The sequence below is a fragment of the Notothenia coriiceps genome, unplaced genomic scaffold (assembly GCF_000735185.1).
Source record: "Notothenia coriiceps isolate Sejong01 unplaced genomic scaffold, NC01 NC01_scaffold00004988, whole genome shotgun sequence".
NCBI lineage: Eukaryota > Metazoa > Chordata > Actinopteri > Perciformes > Nototheniidae > Notothenia > Notothenia coriiceps.
This window is the reverse complement of record NW_011337689.1, coordinates 69,570-89,229: the sequence shown is the minus strand read 5'-3', so window position 1 is coordinate 89,229 and position 19,660 is coordinate 69,570. Positions and strand designations below refer to the sequence as shown.

The following is a 19,660-nucleotide window of genomic DNA, read 5'->3' as shown; positions in this document are numbered from 1 at the left end:
GCTGTGGAGAAAGAAAGACCCCCCCCCCTCTCCCAAAGCTTCCTCCCTGCCCTGTTTGTGAAAGTGCAATAATAACAGTGAGCCTTCAGCGTTGTTCGACAGCGAGTTTGAAACTTGTTGGCTCCACTGAACTGTTCTTTAAGTTGAGATGCCCTTTAATAAGAAACACTTTAGTTAAAAAAACAAACGCGTTTACAAAACACAACCTCATGTACAGGAAAATACTATGCCATATTGATCTTTTATGTGACGTCTCTTCCTGCTCTCTGTGTGACTTCTACGCTCTCAAATGAGCCCCCCCCCCCCCCCCCCCCCGAAAATACAGTGTGCAGATCAGACCCCCAGCTGCTGGAGGGGGGGTTTTTACATTAATGGCATTGAGAAAAAAAGTTGAAAACAGTAAATACTTGTTTCTTTTTATTTGGTAATCGGGTTGCAAAGGTAGAGCATAACAGCAGGCGCAGGAAAGTAAAATCATTTGATACGGCCCTGTTTCACATGCTCAGGTTGTATTTGTTGCATTTAAGGAACACATCCTGCCATGCGCGCGTTTGGAATCAGGTTTCTTACGATCAAATGTCCCGTTGAAAAAAAAAAGGCAGCTTTTTCTTTTGGAGAATCCTCTCCAGCAGCCATTCCATTTCATATTTCTTGAGATGATAAAACGGACTGCTAAGGGCTTCAGGTTGGTTTGTTGTGGCTTAAAACGTGGAAGAAGCGGGTTCGAGATGTTTCACCCATAATGTGACTTAGCACGCTTTCATTTTCAACTCTTCCAGTCAGAAGTAACTTATAGAAATCAAACACTAAAGCCATAGTTGACACAACGTTGTGTTGTCATTCTTTAATCAAAAGTAAAGTCTTCTGATTGGTTGTGCTGAGACGACAATTCCCCATTAAGTGCTAATACTGATGCTAACAAAAAAACACTATGGCTAACGTCTCACCATGACATAAAACACACAATTTCAGACTTCTTGCATCCAGACTTGTTGCACATTTCGATTAACCAGCATCCTCTTTATGCAGTATTGTCCACATTTTGTCTCATCAACACGAGGGTGAATTGTAGGAGAGCTCTTGTTGTCATTCCACATCTGAAATGTTTGTCTCCTCCATGCACCTTCAGGGCTTTGACTCTACGATGAAAAAGCCCTTGTGCTGTTTATTCCCTTGTGAAAAAAGGCTTCATCTTCTCACACTAGATATAACGAAGATGATTCTTAATAAGGAATAAACAGCAGGTTTGTTTTTTGTGGTCGAAGGATTTATTTGTACAAATGTCGATTCCAGTATTCACTGCGCTTTTGTAACATAACGTAAATTGTCATTTGGATTATTTATTATAAGCATTTCAGAATATTTTTTGTTTAACTTAATATTAAGAAGACCTCTAAAAAAGGAAAAACCTGTTTTAACGTTTTCAGTTTGTAAAAAAGTGTTTTTATTCTGCTTATAAAGAGTTATAAAAACCTGTTTTCATTGTGTGTACCTTGCATTGAAACTTATTTTACTACACATTTTTTAAAGAATTGGAAGCCTACGTCTCAGTACAGGCAAAGAAATAGAGTTATGAAACCTGAAAATGAGAATAATTGAGCTCCTTTAATTATGTTAACACAAATACACTGCACAGAAACACAGAGGATGTGCTGCTACTCACGTGACTCAAATAAAGTATTACAACATAGCTGAAAAAACACGTTGACCATAACAGGAAGTCAAACTGACCATAAGAAAAGCTATTTCTTTCCTCCGGTCAGCGATAAGCAGTACTTCCTTCCCCTGCAGGTATTAAAACAACTTTGTTTAGAGAATCATTTACAGTGGTGGTAAAGCTGACCCAGAAACAAGGTGTGCTTTCTGATATCTATGCAGCTGCTGTGAGTAGATCATCTGCCAAAACAGCTCAAACACTTTGATCAAATCCAGTATTTTAGTAGATTAGGTTCTCTCCTAAACTGGTTTCTGCTGATGAGATGGAAACGAGCAGTTGAAAGAAATGTTTGCAACATAATTCTCATTTGTTCTCTTTATTTAGTTTAAAGGTGGCTTGTAATGCTGATGTTGACTTGGACACAGAAACAATTGAAAAAGTAGTCATTCTCGGACACTGACAGTATTTTTTCCCCATACCTGACAGAATTACACATGAAACTGTTTTGGTCCTCCGAAATTAAAGCATTTTGGAAGAACAGCTTAAAAAACTGTCATTCCAGCAAAGCTTTGAGTCGTGACAGTATGAGTGTTATCCAGGGCCGGCTGGCGCCCCCCCCCCAAAATGCAGACACTCACTATGAATCGCGCATGCATGCACTGTTGTGGGATGACCACCAAAACAGAAAGATATGGACACAAGATGTGTGCAAATGTATTTAGTATCCTATCCCATTTGAACATGATTTAAGTGGGGGGTGGACCTAACCTCCTCTTGGGGGGTCCGGGGGCATGCTCCCCCGGGAAGATCTTTTTTTTTTATATTGAAGTTCAAAGCATTAATCTGGTGCAACATTAAGAGATCTATGGATACATCTCTCAACACCCATATGAAACAGAACTGTAAGCAGATTTTCTTTTTATTTATGGATATTTTACAAATCAATCCTCTTTTATTTTTTATTCTTGTTTATTAATAACAACTTTTTTTTACTGTCAGTATTTTATACTATAAGAGAATAGATGAAAATCTTGAAGTCTTTCAGGACAGAGCTCTCTAAAGCTCTCCCCCCCGCGGCCGCTTACACAGTAAATTCCAATGTTAATAAAAGCTCTATACCTTTTTTGGGAGTTTGATTTATTTTAAATTAACACAAATACAAAATTAATACCTATAATTGCACACTAAAACCATTATTTAAAAAAAAAAGCACTATTTCACATAAACCTCTGGTTTTCACGTGGGGCTGGGGCGGTTCTAATTTTTTTTTTGGGGTGGGGGGGTGCGCCATAGTTTATGGACGCTGTACGCAATATAGGCGTAGTGCTGTTAGTATAAGATAATAAGATGTACTTTGTTGATCCAAAATCGGGAAATTGTGTTGTTATGAAATAATAAAACATTTTATTTTTTTTTTATTTCTAACTTTTTTATTAGTTTTTCTTTTTCGGCGCCCCCCATTGATTGATGCGCCCTTAGCATTAGCCTATACTGCCTATGCCAAGGGCCGGCCCTGAGTGTTTAAACTGTGAGTTGGTGTCTTCATGTCTGAAAGAGCTGAATGACAAACCCTGCTTACTTTATCAATCACAAATGTAGAGACCAGAAAGTGATTTAGCAGCTTTTATTGTCATTGATTGTTGACAGAGCACATATTTGTAATTGGTTATCACTTCCTGAAATTGTCCCCTGGGTGTGGTTTAATGGTATTTAGTTCACCCGCTGTATGCTGGGGTTTTCTGTTGCTATCGTTTGTTAAACTTTCTTTAATAAAACATTAACTCAGCACGCACTGTCACAGCAACAAGCCTAGCCTCTTAGCGACTTCATTAAGTCGGAGTTTAGTTGTTACAATATATGGAAGTCCAAACAATACAAAAACACTCCCATAGTTGCCGATTCAACATACAAGCTTCTTCTGTTTTGTTTGTGTCACAGAGAGCTGCATGTATTCACACCTTCATGTAAAGCAGTCATTCATGTTTTTGTCCATGTGCCTCCAACACGTGTGGTGAGCGCTCCACTTCCTCTCCTCCATCACTCCCTTTAGGTGGTGAGCGCTCCACTTCCTCTCCTCCATCACTCCCTTTAGGTGGTGAGCGCTCCACTTCCTCTCCTCCATCACTCGTCTTTAGGTTTCTGTTCCTTGCGAGCGCGAGAGGACATGAGTTTGAAGAAGAGTGCGGGCCACAGAGTGCGGAGGTAGAGGGCCAGACTTGGCAGAGGACCGGCCAGAACAACGTCTTTGCTCCTCTGACGGACCGCTCTCAGAACCGCCCGGGCCACATCCAGGGGGTCCCGACCCGACGCTGTGGTTTTATCCAAAACTGTGTTTCACAAACAAGAAGCATGTCAATGACACAGGAGAGTCAGGAGGACAACTAGTAAAGAAAATAGTTCATTTAATTTGGTGGGACTTCCATTTTAACTTGTTTTTATCTTCTATTAAACATTCGTTTGCAATTTTTTGTATTTATTAATGTCTTAATATGGAGTTTGTTGAAGTAGAGTTATAGGATTCGGTCACAGCTTCTCACGGATAGGATTCCTACACCTTTATCGTAAAAAGGTAGCCATGTTTTGAAGTAGTGGCATCCTCCTTCCAAAAACAACTTAGACAGGGTGAGTAAAACCAGTAAAAACACTAAATAAAGCCATTTTAAAAAACAGTTTGACTGCTGCGAACATCTGCTCAGCTTTTCTCTCGGATAACTTAAGATCCAGAAATCTGAAAATCCTTTATATGGTTAAAATATATAGTTGAAAACATGGAAGTTCTATAAAAAGAAGAATTTGGCTTAAAACTGGACAAAAGGCGATTTATGATAGTTTAGATAAAATAACAACAACAAAAATGGTGCAACGGGAGAGCGACGCCTTTACAGGCCTCCAAACGAAACAGGGAGTTTTCTTGAATAAAAATCACTGATATCTCTGAGTCTGACAATTGTTTTACGTAGAATTTTCAATTTGGAAATGTTACATATTATAACTAACATTATAATATTAACACAATGAGAGTGTCTGCATATTTCTCCCACTGATTGATCATTTCTTTAGCGCTTCACTGACTCACCTCCATACTTGGATCCGTCTCCTGTGACGGCGTTGAGGGACAGGCTGGTCCGGATGTACCCGGGACTGATCACCGTCACTGGGATCCCGTAGCGCTCGATCTCGGCCCGTAGGCAGTCGAAGTAAGCCTGGGTGGCGTGCTTAGAGGCCGCGTCTGACCACAAACCAGAGTCCTGCGTCATTTACAGTCAACCAGATGGAAACATCATTCGGGTTTTCCTTTGATTTACATAAAACGAGTAAAGAAAACTTACATGCGGATCTGTAAGGAATGGCCATCTTGCCCTGGACGCTGCTGATGACGACGATGTGGCCGCTGCGCCTCTGAACCATGGAGGGCAGGAGCGCTGTGGAGGGAGGAAAGAAGAAGGCGAGAAGCTGAGAAAATTAGGATAAGAGCGCTTCCTCCCCTCAGAAATCTGCTTTAGCTTTGATATGTGCCATTTCTCTCCTTCTTCTGGTTTAAGGTCCTTTAAATAACTTCTCAATGGTTTGGCTCCATTATGTTTTCTCTAACCCCATAAACAACATCAAACTCTTACTGGCTTCCAAAAGTGCTCCTCACTGACCTTGAGTTAGAGCGATGGGCCCAAAGTAGTTTGTTTCCATCACATCCCGCTGAACAGAGAGATTAGTATCCAGTATGTTGCCGCGGTAACTGATTCCAGCATTATTGATGAGGACGTCCACGTGTCCGTAACATTTCAGGATCTCCTCTGCAGCTCTGTCCACTGTGTCCGTGTCAGCCAGGTCAAAGGTCACACTGCAGGGGGTGTAGGTCTGGTGGTGGAACAAACAGAACAGTTAGCTTTATCTGCACCAGGATTCAAAACATGTCAAGACTTACGTTATGTATATTGTTGAGTTTTGAATTGACATTAAACCAAATCTAATCCAACTGATACATTTAGAGCCCTTAATATGCTTTTTGTGGGTTTTCTCCTTTCCGGGGAAGAGTGTTACATAGGTTTTTGTGCATGTAAATGGTCTGCAAATGCAGAAATACAAATATGAACCTGAAAATGTGCATAATAGGGGCATTTAAAATGTCTGAGAGACAATGGTAAAAAAAATAAGTTATTGTGTGATATATTGGTATTGGAGACATCAGGCAGGGAACTCTGGTGAGATAAATAGACCATCAGTGGCTTTGATGGCCTGAGAACCCGATACCATTAGATCTTTGGTTATGTCTGACTACGTGTCTGTGTTTGTGTGCTCACCTGACGCTCTGAACCTGTTGAACTGTCGGTGAGCTCCTGGATCACCTGCTGCAGGCGGCCTGCATCTCGTCCGCACAGCACCAGACGGGCACCTGCTGCGTGAAACACCCGGGCACACTCTATAACACAAAAAACACACTTGTTTATTATGGCGAAAATCAAATCAGGGAATTGAAGCACATGCACCACATCACTGAAACACATCACTTAACAGTCACCAACTGCTGCACATCAAATACTAGCAATGTACGTGTGACCTAAAGTGAAGAAAGAAAATGAGCAGGAGGCCGACCTTTCCCCAGTCCAGAGCTGCCCCCGGTGATGACCACCACAGCGTCCTGCAGAGCAGTGCCAGGTCTGAGGCGCACGAGGATCCGATAGAGCAGCAAGAGTCCGGCACTAGCTAAAACCATCTGGAACACACCTCCTCCCATGATGCGCTCCATGACTGAAACTCAGCCTGCTACCTGTAGACACAAGATTAATAAATGCAGTTAGGAAGAGTTTGAATATTGTTAATTGCAATATTAAAAACATTTCAATCCAATGCTCTTCTACAACGATGTCACCCAACCAAAGTCTGTTGAAAACAAACATGTTCAGACGATATATCTGTGCGCCATCAATGATAATAAATAACAGTGTAGTACTGTAAGCTCTGAAGACCCTTTGCCAAAAGCATTGTGAATGTTTGATCATCTGAGGCATTCAATTAAATCCTTACCACCTGTCCTGTCTGCATAGCACAACTCAAACAACCAGCATGGCAACATTGATAAGTACTACTCGCGCCTCGCGCTCGCGCTCACACACACACACACACACACACACACACACACACACACACACACACACACACACACACACACACACACACACACACACACACACACACACACACACACACGTTTTGGGTAGGCTATCAGGAGGATCATTTATTTTAAAACCAGAAGAGTGAACAAGTTAAAATATAATGGATTTGTATTTAGTCCCCTTTACCATAGGCTACTATAATAATGGCAAGATAAGCATATTCTGTAATTGCATACAAAGGATACTCATGAGTCATAAGCCACTCATTAGTCAGAAAAGTAAGCATTTGAATTCCCATCACATCCTCAAATCATTCATGCTGATTTATAAAGAAGTCATTTAACGAGCAAGTAAAGTAAAATGGGACACAGTGAAAAACAGTATGCATACTGTGAATATCTTTCCTGTGTCTACTTTACATTGTCTTCTGTTCTGTGTATGCCCTTGCATCTTTACATACTCCTGAGATTTGCACCCTACATAACTTAAACTTCATACAGGCTCAGGAGAAATATGAGTTGTTTGAAATGTCAAGTTTAATGCACAATTAAGTACATTTAGGAATGCATACCTGGTTTAACGAAAGTGGTGATAAGGTCTTATTCCACCTTTCACAGGAGAACACAATATAACAGAGTTAAGATGTTAATGCCCTAGCTGAAATATAACAAAAGCAATGAGCACAGCATAAACTGCATAGCCAGGCTTCTCATGTGTAACTCAGAAGTAGCTGCTGTCGCAAATGCTAACGCTAGCTAGCTTCCATATTTTTGATAAGTCCTTAAATCAAACACTAGTTTTCGTGTTTGGTTTAAACTCACCCGGGTTGCTGCGTTGCTGCCTGTCTGCACAAACACCAAAGGAGTCCGAAATAAAAGCAGTTCCGGGCTCCACTGACAGGAACACGATAATGAACGGACCAGGGGACCGGAGGGAGATTATTGAAGAACTTCCGGCCGGGCTAGAAATTGTGGGAGGTGAAGTTCAATAACCAAGTAGGCTGAAGGAGCAAACCCACACTGTGTCAAAAAACAATTATTCGTCCAGACTTGACTTTATGCTGAATATCAGCAGCTAAATTAATATCAAGAGCTTTATTTTTGTATTTATCTAACAGAATATACTTTCATTGTAACATTATGTTTTGAAACATTACATAATGGCTTTGCTATTTCAACAGCAGAACGTTAAAGTGGTTTTATTTTCATTTGTGTGTGAGATACTAGCCTCCATCACTGCAAACAATCTGCATGTGTCAATATATTTCTCTAGTATTGCATTTACACAGGAACTCAGATTTTTTCTTGGGAGAATAAGTAAAAAGTGGCTATTTTCTGATGACTGGAGCATTCTTATTCTAGCAGACCAAGCATCGCTACCTTAAAATGGTTGACAAACAACCTCACGTAGCAGCCAGTCAGCTGACAGATAATTAGACTGCTCTGGCTGCAAATCAGTAAAATAATGAGTCTGTCAGGCCGTCCTCTGAGCACTGCTCTGCCTCAGATCTGCCCGTCCCATACAGGTATATGTATGGTGGGAGGAAATTACATTAGAATGTGTTGCAGACTGTGTGCGTAAATGTTATTTTTTTTCAATCGCACAATTTACCTTTATTATCTTCTCCAAGTTATGTAGAATGTAGGAAGAAACTATCACTTTTTGTAACAGTTGTACGCCCCCTTTACTGGTTTAAAAGAGAAAAAGCAGATGAGCATCATGAAGTAAACTCTTGAATACCTTTTCACTATCCTTTTAAACCAGTGTGATAGAAGTAATAGATTCACTGTTGACGTCTGAAATTGTCCACAGACTGATAGAAATCACAGCTGTCTGTTTGCATCACAATACTTACTGAAACACCACCCATTTTCAAACCTTGAAACAGGGTTTACAATTTATTTAATACATTTCTTGATGGACCTTTAACGTATTTACACAAAATTTAGGAAATTCTTTATGAACAAGTTGTATTTTGCTCAAGTCCTGCTGGCAAAGTCAACAGTCCTCATCCTGCTGATGTCCTTCCAATCAGTGACCCCGAAAACAATACTGTCACTCTTGGCATTCCACTTATTCACATTTAAATTTCACTTTATAATTCACGTCTCTTCTTTTATCGGAACTCACTTAGTCCATATTTGTATCTCTTCATGGGACCCCAAATTAAAACGTCTAATCTAAACAGAAACTCATAACAAGCATTGGGTAACATGTACAAGAAAGTATGAATTTATAATTGGCTGTCTTTAGTGTCAAATATATTTATTTATTTTTGTTTGGCCTAATGTCAATGTAATATACATTAATAAAAGCATGTGGGAAGTGTGGTTTTCTAAAAGTAAGTATTTATGTAGTGATTCAAAAGAGGACATTGAGCCACAGAAGATCTTTCTTACACTCTTTTAAACAAGAATATCTACATGAACAAGACACAATCTCAAATAAGTTGCAGTTATTTGCTCTTCTCTGGACAATGTTGAGAATCCATTTAATGAAAAAAAAAAAGTAAAATAAAATACAGAAAAGTTAGTTGGAAATAACCTAATGTTTAATGAAAGGGTGGTGTACTGATCAGCAGGGAAGGGGTACAGTAAAACTACGAGGGAAAGAGCATGGTACTCAAAACATGTCGGTCCTTTTCAACTGCAAAACAATTCAATCCGGAGGAACTGCTGCCGTACCCTTGTGCACTTGCTTGTGTGTCAAGGATAGCAGGTCGAGGGCGCAGGGAAGGATGCACAAGGGTACTAAGGAAATAAGTGTGCTGCTGTTGTCACATAGAAGAAAATAAAACGCAAGGGAAAAAACAATTCATTCTAGTTTTAACTATATCCCTCTGATCAAAGTTCAAAATGGAAGCACCCACCATGTGTGATCGGGACTTCCACTTTCCTTACATCTGGGGTTGGATAGGTTCTGTTTTTTTGTTTGTTTTTTCCTTTTTTCCGGTTGCTTCTTAAACCCTGTTCAGAGTGCGCTCATACCGCATAGAGTTCATAGATCTTCTTGGCGCAGTACGCCAGGGCGGCCAGTGCTATCGTGTTATGGAGTCTCTTTCTGTGGACGTCATCCCTGCGTACCAAAACCACGGGCGTCGAGGAGGTGAGCGTATGCAGGGGCAGCCGCGAGAGTTTTTGGCTGTCGTATTCCACCTGGTACTTGCAGCAGGGGTCAAATTGCCATGAGATGCCGTACAGGGCAGAACAGGCCACACTGAGGGCGCCGGCGGGCAACGCCACGTAGCGCGTGTATTCAATGGGCAGGGAAAGTGGCGTCATGAGGCAAGCAGTGCCTGACAACACGGCCGTCTTGTGCAGGCAGTTACCCACGGTAATCCAACGGGCCGTTTCATCTCCGATGCGCGTGGGCTCAATGACAATGTATTTATACTGGGCCTCCAGTGCCTGCTCCAGCTCGTACTCAAACTGGTCCTGCGCATTCTCCCCGTTGTAGATCTCGTGCACAATGTAGCATTCTGTCGCTGCCATCACTCCCCTGTTCAGAAACAGAAAACAGGCAAAGAACAATGAGAGAAATGTTAAAATGCTTGCAGTGTCAAGGTCGGTTTTGACTACATTTTTTACATCAATCTGGCGACATTTCATGGATCTGTGAGTGTTTTTGTCTTGAATTGCTAAAACCAACATCCCCAGCTGGTTATTGTACCCAAATTGTTTTTCGATTGAAACCCTTATCGTGTGCGCGTGTGTGTATATATATAATATATAAATAAGACATACCTATAAATATAACATTTGTTTTTGTAAACTATATAGTTTCAACATGGCACTCGTGCTGTCTTTTTAAACATCTGTGTTTGATTGATTGTTAATGTGTTGCTATCAATCATTACTCCCTGGTACACACTGTACCAACCACGCAACTATTACATTACAAACTATTTCCATGACTGATAAATGAATAGCTTCTAGTTAAAATGATACCTGCTTAAGTAAAAGACGACCTTTCAATTATAAAGTGTGAGAGTGTAAGATTGGGAATACAACATTAGAAAGCATATTTAAAATTGTATTCTTGAATGTATCCTACATTGGTAATTCCACATTTTATTTGGATATCTATTATTTCAACTTGGGATAAATTAGTAATTCTTCCATATTGTTTAACATTCATTCATAAACATTTAAAAATGGTGAAATGGTCATCACAAGTGTTCATAGCTGAAGTCATGTAATGTAATGTCATGTCAATGACACATAAAACACAGCCGTTGTAACAAACAACTTTTTAGATCTTTATCTTAACTCATTTCCATCTGCTTTATTTGTCGACCAATTGTGTTTACAGTGTAGTGTTTCCAGGTGTTTCTAAATAATGTAATGTGTGGATCAGTGTTAACAATGCGAGGCCTTTCAGTGCATGATGAGAGCAAACAAACCTTAAAGACTTAAAGAGTCACCAGGCTTATCAGGCTTCGCGGACATTAGCTAACGAATAATTCATTTAACATCGACAGTGCAAGGGACATTATGTACCTGTCCATCGGTTGGATAACATAAGCTAACTCGCATGCATGGTGAAAAGTTGGGAGCAGCTAAGATGAGGTGCGTTTCACTTTTTAAAACATGTCGACAAACACAGTGGACCAAACTCTGAGCCCAATCACAAATGTTTAGCATTTAGCCAGCCGAGGCACACAACATCACCTCAAACACCCGCAGACGGTTAAACGCAACTTTTCCCACGATTAATCGGCTGCTGTGAAATAACCAAAACATCACATGAGCTGCTAGTTTGTTTCCTTGCTAACATTAAGCTAGCTGTACACGTTAGCCTGCTAGCGTTAGCTAACCCTGGAACAAAATTCTGACTTGTCGTGTTGGCGTTTCACTTTAAGCGCCAAACCATATGCATGGTCGGGGTCTGTTGAATGGCAACATCGAGAAAACGATGTATTATATTAAAACAATTTCGTTTAATAGCTAAGATGTGGAGTAACTGACCTCTCCCTGCTTATTGGGACACCGCGCCTCCTTCCCAGCGACGCCATGTTGGAGATACAGCCGTGATTGCAGTTGACGTATGAGTGCGCGAAGCCTTCTGGGTAATGAAGTGTATGAACGCAGCCGAGGCATCACTTTGAACCTATTGCGGACTACAACTCCCATAAAGCAAGAGATACCTGCCTTGACGTATTTTATAATAGCACAGAAGTTTGAAAGGTCAGACCTTATTCCAAATAATTATAACACAAAGATAGCTGATGTATGTTGGTGTAAGACATAATAATTAATTAGGTATTACAAATAAATCTAAATAACAAATGGGAGTTCAATATTTTAATTAATAATTGTGTAAGAGTGCATGCTTTGGTTACAACATACTTTATACATTCACATCTAATTTTGTGAATGGTTTTTGTGTTTGATGACTTCTGGGTCCTCACCTATCCATGCTTTACCGCTCTGTCTGTGTCTGTCCTGCTGCTGTAATCTGAAGGGCTTTGCATGTAACAACTATAATGGCAACGTTGTGGAATGTGAGATCAGCTGAACCCAAATGCTGCTCCTGTGAAAACTATGTCACAGGTGTAAGATAAACATGATTGTATAACAAATCAATACAAATCTAACCAATATATATTTAATATCTGCACCACCAACATTTCTCACAACAGATGGAGGCTGCAGGGAGACACTTGCACGTCTATATGTTGGTATGTAAATGATCTATAAATTAACATGTTCATTATTCATCCTTGCATCTGTATACATCCTATTAAACAATCAAAACATTTCAAATAATTAATGTTGGTATAGCATGGAAACTTGGTTACATTACATGTTTTTAGACGCTACAAAGCGACTTACATACTCAATACTGTGGGCAATCCCCACAGTATTTAGTGTGATGACTGTAGTGGGGTTTGAACCTGTGCTCCTGAACACCAACGCACTATTCCACTGCGCCACAGCCTCCCTATTAGACTTAAAGGTTTGTTGAAAGATATAGTTCCTGATTAGAATTGTTTCTTTTTGTAAAGGTAATAATCAGGCAAAGCTTATTATTTTACACTGGTGCACTTAGCATTTTATGAGAAAAGAAATGGGTCAAGACATGTTTAATCCTCAAAGTTAGATATTGATGCCTAGGATTTTTGTTAGTCACAAACTATTCAAATGTACCTATTCAGTCCAAACTCACTGGAATCAGGTTGTTTGATAACACGGTTTTGGATTATAAAATAGTATGTCCCCCTGAGGTCTTAAACCACCAGAACAACTAGGACATGACCTCCGTGTCTCCAATAGATTGATATGATTGCACATCACATTCACTCTCACTGATGACAATTGTCAATTCAACAGGATTTTGGACATCAAGTGGAGTTTTTACATGTTTGTGGTGTGAGTTTTTGGTGGGTTAACATTACAGAGCCACCACATTTAACTGAGAGCATTTCTTCCGGGTCTTTTGAGTAACCAGGAGATGTTTTGTAGTTGATGAGAGCCCCAAAGGCTCCAAGTGTACCAGCCAGGTTTGTAGTTTAACTGCTGTGATTTCAAACAGGGGATTAGGCAGCAGATTTATTTCCATCTCACCCATTTGAAAAGTGCTTGCCCTTGCATTGTTAAAAGCACACTATGTCCCACAGAATTCTAGTAATTCTTGATAAAGCCAATAGATGGTGCCAAGATCTACGCTTTTTCCGAGTTTTTCTTTAAATGGTTTGCAGGGTGTTAACATTGAAGTAGCCAAGATATACATACATAGTTTAGACTTGTATATATGCACTTAATCTATTTATATTTTTCTTATTGCATGAATACTGGAAAATCTAATTTTCTTGCAATAACTACTAATGCCCTGTTTGTTTTGAAATAACACAGCAAAGTTGAGCCTTGACTTAAAATATATTGAAATATGAGTTTGTTTATGAAGGTAGTATGTCTATATGCTACCCTGTTTTATAAAAAAAAATACAAACATTGACATGGATAATATGATAAGTATTGTTTTATTTATTTGTAGACAAGAAGAATGGACAAAAAAGTCTCGAACACACAAAAAATATGACAAGAAATGGTACATTTTGGTAGAGCCACCAAAACCTGTAATTCAAACATTTGTTTCCTATCAAGAAAACACAAATATAAAAAGTAACTCAAACAATAAAACATTATCTTGGTGTGTAACATTTGACAGAGGGAAAGTGGAGTAACCAGAGTGTGTTGAGTTACCTGAGCTATTTTTCTCCTCAACACTGAAGATTGTCACCAGCAAAAGCTACTGAAGAGCCAAAACAGGAAGGACACAGTGAACCCTTTATCTTTTTTCAGTAAAGAAGTGAATATTTCTTCCATGGTAATCTTTACAAGAAAAGTAATACGCATTTGTCATCCAGTGAAACTTTCTCAAAAGACATAACATGCACGGTGGACACCATACAATGTAAATGCCCTAAATGTAACAGTGTTATTATTATTTTTTAAATGCTGGTATGCACGGATGTATTTATTTATATCCAACCCGAAGTACTGTACAGAGTCAAGCTTCAGACCCAATTTATCACAAGTGTCTGTAATATGTAACACGTACAGTGAAGAAAATGATGAGTCGGATATCCTCAGTCTGAGTTCTTTAGTTTATAAACCCCTGTACCTTTGACTATCAATGTATGACTTTATTAATATAGTGCTATTCTGTTACTGGGGACAACGGGATTGGATACAGTAACAGTTGAAGCAAATTGAGGGTTTGTAAGATTAAAAATATAGATTGCTTTTAATACAATACCAACTAAATATGTGTGCCAAAAACATCTGGAATCACCTAGAAAGAAACCCTCTTGAGTAGCGTGATGTTTAAAATATGCATTAAGCATTTGTAGTGTATTTAATAAGCATTCCAGCCATAAAAATACTAAATCTAAGAGAGTTGAGGAAGGCAAAATTGGAAAAGAAATAACATAAAACAGATCCAAAGAATATCAAAAAGGTGTTGAAATATAAAAGTCATCATGTTTGAGCCTCAGTGAAGCCATCATTGCTTCTGTCCAAACCATCATGGAGAAAGACACTTGGGTCGGCCATCTTTTAGCGCTGCTCACATCCAGTGCGTCCAAAGGAGGACAGGAAATCTCCAACATAGGATTTAAATCTGCTCTCAGGACAGGTCCTAATCTTGCTTTCAGTCAGTGATGCATCCTGAATGATGTTGGAGCTCGCAGGCTTCAGCTTTGGTTAGTTTATTTGCTTATGTCTTTATTGACCTGCTGATTCACTTCCTGTTTTGTGGCCAGTGTGTCACCGACCCATTAACTCAACGTTCATCTTTCAGACAGCTTTTCCTTGAGATCCATCATGTTTAACAATACCTGGAAGGTCTGTGGTTGTGTGTTAGCTTGTAACTCGGAAAGCATGATGCCACAGAGTGTTCATTTATCCCCTCACAGTCTCTTTTTCTGTGTGTTCCCCGTCGGAGCCATCTATGGTCATTGATAGATATGTTCAAAGTACTGAGGCTGCGGATTCTCTTTGACATATTTCTGAATGTACCAGCAGGTCAGGTGGGCTTTCAGATCCTCCTCCACCACAAAGTCCATGGCTGCCTGCCATCACAGAAACATCAAATCACATCTACACACACATTTAATAAGAGAGCATTTCACATGGACACTTCCATCATTAATTAAAAAACACAAGTAATTATTGATTCAATAAAACGTTTTGAGGTGTGCAATCCAGATTTAAGGTACAAGGTTGATCACTAGTGAAGTCAATAAAATAAGATACTTTTCTGCATTTTATAATAAAAAGTGTTTTCCCAGAGCTCATCACTAGTGTAATCTGGGTTCAACGACATTCAATTGCATCCAAGATATAGATCATTGTCGAATTGACATCAAGTAAACATAGCAGGATGTTCAGAGCTGCGGCCATTTTTATACATTACGTTGGCAGTGCAAAGAACTGTTATTAATGAAGCGGGCTAACTTGTTCTGTTTCTACGGACAATGCACAATGCTGAGTGCCATTGCAACAAAAAAGGTTGCAGAGACAATACATTTCAAAAGACATTATATGTATTTGAAATGATGATAAAATGATATGGTGTAAGGATTCCCAATTTGGCTCCGTCTTCTCTTAAGATGAATTAAAAAAACTGTCTTAAGTTTTACCTTAGCCAGATGCTTGGCTATGCCTCTCCCTCTGTAAGCGTCTGGAACTTCAGTGTGCTGCAAGTCCACCGTCTTCTTCCCAACGTATTCATACAGAAGGACCGCACGATCATGAGATCCTGAGGGCAGACAGAGGCCATAGCAACAAGGTTTGTTTAGTTTTTCTCCACGCAACCCATTCATCTACAGCTTATTAACAGCAGCAAAATCCCCACCTTTCTTCAAGGGAATACTGATAAAACATACAAGTTCAATAGGTCACTTAAAATGCAAAATCCACTTTTTGTGTCCCCTCTGTGTCAAGAGATTCGGAAAGTTTCTGGAAAAAAGATTCTCTCTCTTTTTGTCCTGATCCATTTATAGAATAGAATAGAATCGGAGGGATGAAACCCTCTTTAATGGCACACACAGTGAAATGTGTTCTCTGCTTTTAACCCATCCTAGTACCAGGAGTCCATTACTAGGAGCAGTGGGCAGCTATTGCACAGCGCCCGGGGAGCAATGGGAGTGAGGGGGGAAGGGGGGGGTGTCAGGTGCCTTGCTCAAGGGCACCACGGCAGGGCAGGAGGTGAACTGGGACAGTCCAAGTAGCAGTCCACACTCCATACTTTAGGTCTGGTCCGGGACTTGAACCGGCGACCCTACAGCTCCCAGTCCAAGCCTCTACTGACGGAACCACTGCCAGACGTATAAAAACATGTCTGAAAAGGAGCTCATCAGATTTGGTCTTTGTGATGTCACAATGTTTTTTTGGGTTACGTGCAACCATAGCCAATAACCAACCAAGGTAACAGCCGCCCACCTTATCACCTGAATCTCCTCCTAGAGATGATCTTTTTGGTATTTCGAGCCAAACACTTCAGAGACACGTTTTGTGTATATCCGAGATCTTTGATATATTGTTGAAAAATAGTACAATAGAGGACCTTTAAGGACAAACTTAATTACAGCTTCAATGATATGTCAGTCTGCAGAAAAGATAATTGCCGATTTCACGTTTCATCCAAAAATGGCCATCTCACACAAGGAGATTTCCTACCTTTCTATGTTTTTATTTATTTATATTAAACTCAATATATTTGTGTTATGGTCTTAAAAAGGAAGACATGAAAAACCTTCACTTTGTATCATAGAAACCTGGATGGACATTGTTTCACTACTTACTGACATTTTATAGACCAAACAATTAATTCACAAGTCTATAACATATTCATAAAATATTGATTAAAACACAAAAAAAAGATATTGCCCAAAGGCTAAGTTATTGATCAAGTTGCAGTAGCAGTGTTTAATTTACATATAATACTGCAACATGGCTGCTCAATAATACAAGGCATGAGTCATTTCCCTCAGTGGTCACTCAATCAAAACAAGAGGGTCCCTTGTTTAATCCCATTTGATGTGGAGCCCGTAATTTAAAAACTCTGGGAGAAGAAAGAGATGTGATAAAGATCTTTATTGAGGGAACAATAGCTTTTGCCTTTTGCTGTAAACACATCTTAATTAATAAATGATCAAAAACGATTTAAATTAAACAATAATTGAAACTGACCTTGGAATATACACATTGATACGGTTATAAACACCTGTTTTCAGCTTTTAAAATTGGAAGTTGGTTTTGTTAAGGTCGAGGAGAGGAACTAGGTTGTTGTACTTGAACTTCCTTTTTAGTAATGTTTTAATTGTCTGTTTATATGACAGGATTGTCTATACAACTGTCTTTAGTAGGTGTGGATGCTTGTTGCCTATTTGCTTTCAGGATGGAACAAACAAAAATATTTCCGAAAAACAAGCAGGTGAAGTTACAAATGAAGGAAGTCAGCAGCTTTGACTAAGAAGAAGCACAGTGGTCTGTTCAGTCCTTACAATAAATTATATCTGTGACATCGCAACTATGTGCAAATAACAACGGCTCTGTCTGAAGTGGCAGCTTGAGACATCAATAAGAAAACGACGACGATGTTGGCAGCAAGAAAAGAACAACAGCAGAGCTAGCATTAGCCTGTTAGCATGCTACTGTTTACATGTTGAACATAGCTTACTCACCGTTTAGTCGGATAACAAACTGCCGGCGCTTCTTATCGTGCTCCACCTGGATCTGAGAGCTGTTTGCGTCCAAGACATTTTCCTGTGCTGCATGTGCTGCCTGTGCCATGGTTTATCTCTACAGTTCACTGCTGTGCTACTCTGCAGCGATGCTAACCAGAAATGGCTTCATGAAATGATGAACGGTCAAAGCAAAACACCTCATCCAACGAAATCAGCTGTGAGGCCACGTGATGACCGTCAGCCGATCAGCGCCCGTGTTTTCAGACGGGGAAAGAACAGTGTACACAAATAAAAGGTATCCTATTTGAATTAGGACCAACAAATGTATTGGATTGTAATAACCACTGTAGATACTTAATACAAAAAAAACATTGTTCAATGGCAGGACTTACTAACTAGTTGGATTTTGAACATGCAGAATATTCCATTGATGAAAGTATTTTGATAACTTTGATATAATGGTGAAAATATGTGTTTCTTGCAGTTAAATGTTAAATGACAGAAATGTGCTATTTTTTACAGAATTTGGTCAGTGCACATAGAAGCCTGTAGATGGCAGCACATCGCTATCTTTAACTTCAAAGGTCACCACTGTACAGGCACCTGGAGGTCAGTCTACTGCTTTGTTTGCTTACTATCATCACTTTTTGTGGGTTTACTGGGTCATAAAATGCGGAATTCTAAGCAATGTTCTTCCCAGTCTGGTCCTATTAGTTAAATATAAGGTATTTTATGCCAAAAAACCCGCTTCTTGTATATTGTGGATTTACACAAATAGATCCGCAGACACACATGAGCTATATTAGGGTTTGTGTCAGGGGGGTTTAGTCATGTGAAGTAGTTATAGTCTGAGGTAATGCATCTCAGTTTACAGGATGTTTACTCGTGGCTACATTTTAAAACACTACAGCAGCAGTCATAAGGCCCTGTTGTCACACAGGGACCATCCACCTCTTGTTTGCCCTGGATGTCTGGATACGGTTCAGTAAAGTTTGGCTGCACTTAAAAAAGCAGAAGAATAACAAAGAAATACATCCTCTTCAGTCATGTGTTTTTGTTTATATATAATAAGGACATAGACAAGTCCTACTATACCACTACAAATGGAAAAGGTTGATACAGGATATTGTCTGTAGTATCAGTAATAGTAATATTTAATGTTCATCGCTGTTTCCCATTATGACCAACAATTGACCATTTTGACACCTGTTTTAACATTTGAAAGCTATTTTTGCCATAATTACTGTTTACATTGTAACATCAATAAAAGACCAAAGTGCATTATACAGGTTATCTAGTATGTTGCTAGCAAGTGACGATATAGTTAGCTTAAATTATTCAGTATTTTCTCCCTAGCTCTATAATTGTTTTCCTTTTTCAGTTAGTTTAGATAATACAAAATGAACCAAGGCATATTTAAATGAATTCTACATTTCAAACACTACTGCTAATTGCAACATACAGTATAGATCAGTTCTAACCCTATCACATTCCACCACTGTACACAGGTATACATTTATGCATTTAATTTTGTTATGCTGACACATTTACAACAGGAACATGGAGAAAGATCACTCCGTCTGGGCGATATATGTTGTTGTCAAAAAATCTCAGGAGGGGATGTTGAATTACTTCACAACCAAGGTTGCCAACAGCCTTTTGCATAAATGTGTTGACGCACTTCCTGTCATAGTTGAC

At 39.4% G+C, this 19,660-nt stretch overlaps 3 protein-coding genes across 4 annotated transcripts; all 3 read right to left on the bottom strand.

Moving 5' to 3' along the window:
• Positions 1-3,266: 3,266 nt before the first annotated feature.
• On the bottom strand, positions 3,267-7,687 carry dhrs7b (dehydrogenase/reductase (SDR family) member 7B). 2 transcript variants are annotated; one of them, XM_010767997.1, is made up of 8 exons: positions 7,590-7,680; positions 7,340-7,376; positions 6,248-6,422; positions 5,956-6,074; positions 5,302-5,512; positions 4,987-5,079; positions 4,734-4,886; positions 3,267-3,984 (listed from the first exon to the last, which is right to left on the bottom strand). In XM_010767997.1, the coding sequence occupies exons 3-8, from the start codon at positions 6,399-6,401 to the stop codon at positions 3,779-3,781; spliced, it is 936 nt and encodes a 311-aa protein (XP_010766299.1). In that variant the 5' UTR covers positions 6,402-6,422; positions 7,340-7,376; positions 7,590-7,680; the 3' UTR covers positions 3,267-3,778. The 2 variants fall into 2 exon arrangements, with proteins under 2 accessions (XP_010766299.1, XP_010766298.1); XM_010767996.1 differs by lacking the exon at positions 7,340-7,376 and having other exon boundaries at positions 7,590-7,687.
• Positions 7,688-8,705: 1,018 nt separating this feature from the next.
• On the bottom strand, positions 8,706-11,826 carry tmem11 (transmembrane protein 11). The gene is made up of 2 exons (XM_010767995.1): positions 11,736-11,826; positions 8,706-10,266 (listed from the first exon to the last, which is right to left on the bottom strand). Exons 1-2 carry the CDS (start codon positions 11,780-11,782, stop codon positions 9,750-9,752), a joined length of 564 nt encoding a protein of 187 aa, XP_010766297.1. The 5' UTR covers positions 11,783-11,826; the 3' UTR covers positions 8,706-9,749.
• Positions 11,827-13,737: 1,911 nt separating this feature from the next.
• Positions 13,738-18,185, bottom strand: natd1 (protein NATD1). The gene is made up of 3 exons (XM_010767994.1): positions 17,960-18,185; positions 15,914-16,032; positions 13,738-15,343 (listed from the first exon to the last, which is right to left on the bottom strand). Exons 1-3 carry the CDS (start codon positions 18,066-18,068, stop codon positions 15,227-15,229), a joined length of 345 nt encoding a protein of 114 aa, XP_010766296.1. The 5' UTR covers positions 18,069-18,185; the 3' UTR covers positions 13,738-15,226.
• Between the last annotated feature and the right edge of the window lie 1,475 nt (positions 18,186-19,660).

What these genes read in the sequence shown, in the direction of transcription:
- dhrs7b (XM_010767996.1), bottom strand. Translation starts at nt 6,401, where the DNA reads ATGGAGCGCATCATGGGAGGAGGTGTGTTCCAGATGGTTTTAGCTAGT. An exon ending in CAGCTCTGGACTGGGGAAAG is followed by an intron (nt 6,075 to 6,247) that starts GTCGGCCTCCTG and finishes TTTGTGTTATAG; the next exon opens with AGTGTGCCCGGGTGTTTCAC. An exon ending in GCCCATCGCTCTAACTCAAG is followed by an intron (nt 5,080 to 5,301) that starts GTCAGTGAGGAG and finishes CTCCCTCCACAG; the next exon opens with CGCTCCTGCCCTCCATGGTT.
- tmem11 (XM_010767995.1), bottom strand. Translation starts at nt 11,782, where the DNA reads ATGGCGTCGCTGGGAAGGAGGCGCGGTGTCCCAATAAGCAGGGAGAG. An exon ending in GTCCCAATAAGCAGGGAGAG is followed by an intron (nt 10,267 to 11,735) that starts GTCAGTTACTCC and finishes GTTTCTGAACAG; the next exon opens with GGGAGTGATGGCAGCGACAG.
- natd1 (XM_010767994.1), bottom strand. Translation starts at nt 18,068, where the DNA reads ATGGCACAGGCAGCACATGCAGCACAGGAAAATGTCTTGGACGCAAAC. An exon ending in GTTTGTTATCCGACTAAACG is followed by an intron (nt 16,033 to 17,959) that starts GTGAGTAAGCTA and finishes GTCTGCCCTCAG; the next exon opens with GATCTCATGATCGTGCGGTC. An exon ending in TAGCCAAGCATCTGGCTAAG is followed by an intron (nt 15,344 to 15,913) that starts GTAAAACTTAAG and finishes CTGTGATGGCAG; the next exon opens with GCAGCCATGGACTTTGTGGT.